The sequence below is a fragment of the Choloepus didactylus genome, chromosome 8, assembly GCF_015220235.1.
Source record: "Choloepus didactylus isolate mChoDid1 chromosome 8, mChoDid1.pri, whole genome shotgun sequence".
Classification (NCBI taxonomy): domain Eukaryota; kingdom Metazoa; phylum Chordata; class Mammalia; order Pilosa; family Megalonychidae; genus Choloepus; species Choloepus didactylus.
The window spans coordinates 44,915,602-44,923,595 of NC_051314.1; the positions used below are offsets into that span (position 1 = coordinate 44,915,602).

Here is a 7,994-nt window from a genome sequence, read left to right on the forward strand (position 1 = left end):
CACCCATAATGTACAGTCAATTTTTCATAGTACCATTATGTAGTTGTGCATTACTCACCACAATCAATTTTTGAACATTTTCATTACCACACACAAAAAAGAATAAGAATAAAAATTAAAGTAGAAAAAAAAAACAAAAAACAAAACACCCCAAACACCTCATACCACCCACTCCTCCCTATTATTCATTTACTTTTTGTCCTCATTTTTCTACTCATCTGTCCATACACTGGATAAAGGGAGGGGAGCCACAAGGTTTTCACAATCACACGATCACACAGTATAAGCTATATAGTTATACAATTGCCTTCAAGAATCAAGGCTACCAGGTTGGAGTTCAACAGTTTCAGGTATTTCCTTCTAGCTATTCCAATACACTAAAACTAAAAAGGAATATCTATATAATGCATAAGAATAACCTCCAGAATGATCTCTTGACTCCATTTGAAATATCTAAGCCACTGAAACTTTGTTTCATTTCTTTTCCCCCTTTTGGTCAAGAAGGCTTTCTCAATCCCATGATGCCAGTGTCAAGCTTGTCTCCATGAGTCATGTCCCACATTTCCAGGGAGATTTACACCCCTGGAGTCATGTCCCACAAAGCGGGAAGGGCAGTGAGTTTACCTGTAGAGTTGTCTTGAGGGGCCACATCTGAGCAACAAAAGAGGTTCTCTGGGGGTGACTCTTAGGCACAATTTTAAGTAGGCTTAGCCTCTTCTTTGCAGTAACAAACCTCAAAAGGGAAAATCCCAAGATTGAGGGCTCAGCCTTCCAAATTAGTAGACCCCAATGCTTGTGAGACTATCAGTAATTCCCTAGGTGTGTCTAGTATATTTTTAATTTTATCTTCAGTATCTTTCATTTCCATAGGATCTATTTTTCTATTCATTCCTTTAAAATCTTATTTATGCTTTTCTAGTGTCCTCTTGGTATCCTTTATTTCTTTAGTAAACTCACTGAAGTTATTTAGAAGATTTGTTTGAACATCTTTGATTAGTTGTTAGAAATTCTGTGTCTCCTCCGGCTTTTTAATTTGGTCATTTGGCTTGGCCATATCTCTTTGCTTCTCCATGTGCTTTGTGAAGATTTGCTATTTTTTTGGCATTTGATTATCTTGATAAGGTTTTTGAAATTTGATTTCCCTCACTCATATAAGATTTTGTAGTTGCTGGGTTTTCATTGAGGACTCCTTTAGCACTTGGTTTTCCAGTAATTCCCAGCCAAACAAGGGCTGGGGCCTCATGCAGGAGGTGCAACCCTTTTTGGAAATTTCTTAGAGGCTGAGCAGAAAAGCAATTTGACAGACTGCACTTTCTCTGTCTTCCCAGCATATCATGCTCTTGGGTACCTCTTACCAACACCCTCTCCTCACCTTTACTGTGGCAGCCCACTGGGCAGGAACCTGGCTAGGCAAAAATCCAGGCCACAGGTCTCCATGTGCACTGGAAGCTGACCCTGGAGATGGGGAGTGGGCACTGTGCACCTTGGCTGAGACCCCTCTTGTGGGCATAATGTGCCTGGTGATTCCCAGGCTACCATGTGGAAAGACTTTGGACTGCAGGATTGACAGGTTCAACTTCCCCAGCCAGCAGATAACCCAATAGTGCCATGCTTTTCACTGGCCAGCAAGATCTGAGTTAGTTTTAGGCAACTGCTTTGACCATTATGTCATTCACATTTCTCAGCCAAACAGGGCCAGGTACCTGTGCAGGGGTGTAGACCAGCTCCAATGGGCTTGGGACAGGGTTTGGAGAGACTCTGAAAAGCCCTGCAGTTCCCCTGCACTTTCTGGCCTACCCAGCAGATGGCACTGTTCAGTGACTTAATTGTCCTCAGAAGCTGTAAGCCACCTGGAGCCCAGCAGTATCTGACAGGGTGAGGCTGAAACTGTGGGCTTCCTGTGCCCTTCATCAACCAAAATCTGGCGTGTCCCCCACTTTATTTATGGTAGAGGATTCCCACAGCTGCTCCAGTCTGCAGCCATCCCCCAGGTAAAGATAAGGCCTCTTGCTGCTGTTTTCCTCAAGGGGAGGGATGGACACCAAGATCCAGGGCTGGAAACACAGTCTACCCATGTTATCTCAGATTCTTTGCCCCTCGCTGGCCTGGGCCTTGAAATATCCTCCTCTGTCCCTGGGTCTCCAAATGTTTGATTTGGGTATTTGGGTACTTTCTGCCTGGCTACTTATAGCTTTCAAGGAAGATTTTGTGGTTCCTCCATTTTGGAAGCTCTTCCTTGTTTCCCTTTTGTATTCCACCATCCTCAACCACTTAAGTCCTACCATGGTTCCTTGTGGATTTGGGTCTCTGTGTCTGGATGTAGGTGGGGATCTCTCTCACTGCTGTGAGGGATTTATGGTCTGTGTCCCCAGTGGCAGGTGGGAGGGATCCCAGCTGCTGCCTCTGGGCACTTCCTGAGCTATGTGGGACCAAGTGACGTGGAGGGCAGAGAACCAGCCAGCCTGGACAGAAGTTTCCTTCCTGGTATTTTTCTCTTTCTTTGATTCAGCATTTGTAGCATCCCTCTCCAGTCTATACCTTCCTCCAGAACTCTGAACACAAGAGAATTGTCCTTGTTGTCACTGAATCTCTGAGGAGAGGTTTTCAGTAGCTGTTTACATTGCCATATTGATGACATCACTTATCCATAAATTTTTTGAGGGGAATGTTAGATGTTGTAATTAAACACAGCTTTAAAATCTAGCATTCTATGGTAGAAGACACCAAATGGCTACTTATTAAAAGTCTACAATGTGGCAAGCACTTTTCTACATAATGAATATAATATATTGCACCAAATAGACAAAGAAGGCCTGAGTCCTCATTGATATTACATTCTAGTGAGGAGCACAGACAACAAGCCAATAAACAAATACAATTATTTCAGAGTACTAGCAGCTATAAAGGAAATAAAGTAGAAATTAGCAAAATAGGTTGTGTGAAATGAATCAAAAGGGAAAATATATAACTGTTTTGAGGTAGTCTGTTTAACAGTGTTTATTTTTTCACAATAATTAAGAAGTTAATTCAAAGATAATTTTATTTTTCCCTAATACCTGTATGATATACAAAATACAGTTGAAAATTTACTGGTCAAAATAGAGTAGCAGGTAGTGCAATTTTTTAGTATGCTGTTGAGCTGAGAGATTATGAAATTTAAAAAAATCATGATGCAATTATGGCATATGAGTTTGGGGTACACAGTGAAACATCTATTCATATAATATTCTGGGAACCTATATAGCTCATTTTATTCATGCATCATTGGAGAGAAATTGACATTATTCTGTAAGCTTTTTAATGTAGAGGAATAAAAATTATGGGAATAGATGATTGAAGAAATCATTAATGAATACTTCCAAGCTATGTCAAGTTTCAACTCTAGTTCTTGGGAGAAGAAATATTATTACAGCACAACAACTGTTTGGAAATAATATAGTAAACTGCTTTTGGTTCAGTAGCTAATAGACTATAGTGTATATTTTGAAACCTAATATAAAGCATTTTTTCCAGAAAAATAAATAGAATATTTATTGAAAAGGAATATATATAATAAATAGTGGTTTTCTTTTCTAGTCAATCCAGAAATATTTTTGTATAAAGCAAGTATTAGAGTAATTTACTATGAAATATTTCAACAGATTTACATTTACTGACGAGGGATGCAATTTCACTCAACAAAGTGCAAGAAGATGCCTGGAACATATGATGTAGATCGGATTTCCAACCAAGTTATTTTTTCATTGCATGGGCATTGCATTCTCAAGAGAAACATACTAGTTTTAAATCATTTATAAAATGTATAAAGTGATTTTTGAGTCATTTGTCAGAAAAAAAAATGCAGAAAATATCATGTCCAATTTATTCATTTATTACTTTCACAAAATAGGGTTTTTCCATGAACAGACAGCAAAATTTAATATATTAAGAGAAACACCAAACTGGGTTTGTCATTTTTATTTTGTATTGTTCTGTAATCCACAAGCCCTTATCCCCTACCCACCATCCCTTTCCAAAAAAAAAGTTGATAGCAAAAACTTTCTTGAGTGGGTCATGATCAATTTAAAAAATGTTATCTCCTATTCTTATTCTATTTAGATTCAATGACATGTTTTTATTTATTTACTAATAGGATGATATATGGTAATCTTGTATTTTATGCATGATCGCTCTGTAAACATACAACTTCTCTAATAAAGAAAAAATAACTGTTATTTTCCACTATTCTTTTTAGATACAATGACATATGTTTCAGTAAGATTTTATTGCTTATTCTTACTTAATTCAATTCCATGCTTTTCTGCCCTCCATATTTCTTAAGCTGACCCTTTCATGTGAGATGAACAGTCACTGAACTGAACAGTAATTTTCAAGAGACATCATTATTTTGAACAGGAAATCTCAACAATATCTTCAACACTGAGACTGCCGTGAAACAAATGCCTTTGAGACACACAGAGCTGTGTTCATTGTTTCAAGATATTATGATGTTTTTTCTAGGCTTTTTGACACTGGTTCACTGTTGACATTAAGTCCTGGATGCAACTCACAGTTACCAAATGACTTGATGATAACAAAGCTTTAGGAAGATTAATTGATACACTATACAGCAAGGATTGGAGGAGGGAGAAATTCTTGGCTGGAGGTAAGAGGATTGTTAACAAGAATTTATAATAATGCACACAGAATTTGCAGGTGATGTTCTAGACAAAGAAATTGGGGGGAGTAACAAATGTGAGAGACATTAAATTGAGTAATACATTCTGGAAACTGATAGGATAGTCTCTCTAGCTCAAAAGCCCATGGAAGCTCTCTTGCTGATGGCATCATGGTAAATGATTGCCCTGTTTCACCTACTCCCTGTCAAATATAAAGTGATTCACAATATAAATCTATCTCTCTAGTTGGATGTATATCCCACCACCTCTCTCCACACATCTAACCAATGACCACTTCCTTACTGAAAGTACATTTATATTTAGTGCTCCTTTATTTCTCTATTCCACAAATTTTACTTTTACTTACTCTTCTGGATACAAATCACACTTCATCCACAACTGTATGCCCAACAAGTGCAATCATCTTTCCATTTTCTTAATTCAAAGAGCAAATAGTGTCTATATAAAATATATACTGATTGTCAATGATACTGGCATTCTCCCAAGCTAATAATCTTGACACAACATCCTTTCCTTTCCTTTATTCCCTCTCTGTCACAAGTATCTATCATTTCTTTCCCCAAACTGCAACTCCAATTTATTCTTTTAACTTCAATCACTCTGCTCCTTCCCTTGACTGGGGTCTAGTTGCCTCATGCCTGAATTACCACAAGAGCCACTAGCAGAGTTCCCAGCTCAAAAAATAAAAATAGGTACCATTTATTGAATGTCACTATGTGTCAGACTCTGGGCATCATCTCACTGAATCCTCATAGTAAGACTAAAAGACACTATGGAGCTTTTTCGCAACGGGTTTGCCGCCAGAACACAGGTGTCGTGAAAACCATCCCTGATTCTTAAGCCAAAATGGGAAAGGAAAAGACTCATATCAACATTGTCGTTATTGGACACGTAGATTCGGGCAAATCCACCACTACTGGCCACCTGATCTACAAATGTGGTGGAATCGACAAAAGAACCATCGAAAAATTTGAGAAGGAGGCTGCTGAGATGGGAAAGGGGTCCTTCAAATATGCCTGGGTCTTGGATAAACTGAAAGCTGAACGTGAGCGTGGTATTACCATTGATATCTCCCTGTGGAAATTTGAGACCAGCAAGTACTATGTGACCATCATTGATGCCCCAGGGCACAGAGACTTTATTAAAAACATGATTACAGGCACATCTCAGGCTGACTGTGCTGTCCTGATTGTTGCTGCTGGTGTTGGTGAATTTGAAGCTGGTATCTCCAAGAATGGGCAGACCCGTGAGCATGCTCTTCTGGCTTACACACTGGGTGTGAAACAACTAATTGTTGGTGTTAACAAAATGGATTCTACTGAGCCACCCTACAGCCAGAAGAGATACGAGGAAATCGTTAAGGAAGTCAGCACCTACATTAAGAAAATTGGCTACAACCCCGACACAGTAGCATTTGTGCCAATTTCTGGTTGGAATGGTGACAACATGCTGGAGCCAAGTGCTAACATGCCTTGGTTCAAGGGATGGAAAGTCACCCGTAAGGATGGCAATGCCAGTGGAACCACACTGCTTGAAGCTTTGGATTGCATCCTGCCACCCACTCGTCCAACTGACAAACCCTTGCGTCTGCCTCTTCAGGATGTCTACAAAATTGGTGGTATTGGTACTGTCCCTGTGGGCCGAGTGGAGACTGGTGTTCTCAAACCGGGCATGGTGGTCACCTTTGCTCCAGTCAACGTTACAACTGAAGTCAAGTCTGTTGAGATGCACCATGAAGCTTTGAGTGAAGCTCTTCCCGGGGACAACGTGGGCTTCAATGTCAAGAACGTGTCTGTAAAAGATGTTCGTCGTGGCAATGTGGCTGGTGACAGCAAAAACGATCCACCGATGGAAGCAGCTGGTTTTACTGCTCAGGTGATTATTCTGAACCATCCAGGCCAAATCAGTGCTGGCTATGCACCTGTGCTGGATTGTCACACAGCTCACATTGCTTGCAAGTTTGCTGAGCTGAAGGAGAAGATTGATCGTCGTTCTGGTAAGAAGCTGGAAGATGGCCCCAAATTTCTGAAATCTGGTGATGCTGCCATCGTTGATATGGTTCCTGGCAAGCCCATGTGTGTTGAGAGCTTCTCTGATTATCCTCCTCTGGGTCGTTTTGCTGTTCGGGATATGAGACAGACAGTTGCTGTGGGTGTCATCAAGGCTGTGGACAAGAAGGCTGCTGGAGCTGGCAAGGTCACCAAGTCTGCCCAGAAAGCTCAGAAGGCTAAATGAATATTACCTATAACACCTGCCACCCCAGTTTTAATCAGTGGTGGAAGAACAGTCTCAGAACTGTTTGTCTCAATTGGCCATTTAAGTTTAATAGTAAAAGACTGGTTAATGATAACAATGCATCGTAAAACTTTCAGAAGGAAAGGAATGTTTTGTGGACCATTTGTTTTTGTGTGGCAGTTTTAAGTTATTAGTTTTTAAAATCAGTACTTTTTAAATGGAAACAATGACCAAAAATCTGTCACAGAATTTTGAGACCCATTAAAACAAAGTTTAATGAGAAACCTGTGTCTTCTTTTGAAAAGTCAGCCTTGAATTGCTCAGGCAAAAGACAAAGTGCTCATAACCTATTTCTGGTGTTTTATCCGCTGAAATTTGATACGATAGTTCAGTTAAACAGTTTTTTTCAGGACAAATTGAGGGATTTTTCACCTAATTGGAGGGATCATCATTTAAGTTGATTTAAGTACTTAGTTAAAAAAATGGGGTGGTTTATTGGTGGCAACCTTAATGGAAGAGCAAAGGGTAATTTGTAATGTTCATAAGCTACCTTAGAAGGCCAAGTTCTGTTACAGAGGCCATGTGTTGCATATAGAATTTTAATTTCGTGTAGTTATGTCTATATCAATATTGAGTGAATGAGTTTATTGTATCTAGGAAAAATAAAAGATACTGGAAGTTGAAAAAAAAAAAAAAAAGACACTATGGAATAACTTATATTACAATAACTTATATTACAAGGTAAGGAATTTGGATTGTATACAGAGAGCAATAATGAAACTTGGAACAATGTCCTTGCCCTTGAATGTGGGAATTTCCCTTTTACTTAAGCTTCTATGAAAACTCTCGTAGAGTAAGCTTTGTTTTAAGGAAGAAAATTCTGACTGCACCATCATAAATTGGTGAGACTCTGGATTGGTGCCTGGGCCTGAATTTTAATCTCCAAGACTGAGTTTATGAAACAACATGTGCTGTATAAACACTTGGAGAATTAAATGGAAAGCTTGGGTTAAAATTCCAACTGTTTTTTTACTGAACTCATTATAAAAATTCCTTTACCTAAAACAATCCAGACTTGAG

The 7,994-nt window shown here is 39.2% G+C and overlaps 1 protein-coding gene across 1 annotated transcript; it reads left to right on the top strand.

The window, feature by feature from the left end:
* Positions 1-5,459: 5,459 nt before the first annotated feature.
* On the top strand, positions 5,460-6,978 carry LOC119542227 (elongation factor 1-alpha 1). Its single transcript, XM_037846811.1, has one exon. The coding sequence runs from the start codon at positions 5,526-5,528 to the stop codon at positions 6,912-6,914; it is 1,389 nt and encodes a 462-aa protein (XP_037702739.1). The 5' UTR covers positions 5,460-5,525; the 3' UTR covers positions 6,915-6,978.
* Positions 6,979-7,994: the final 1,016 nt, after the last annotated feature.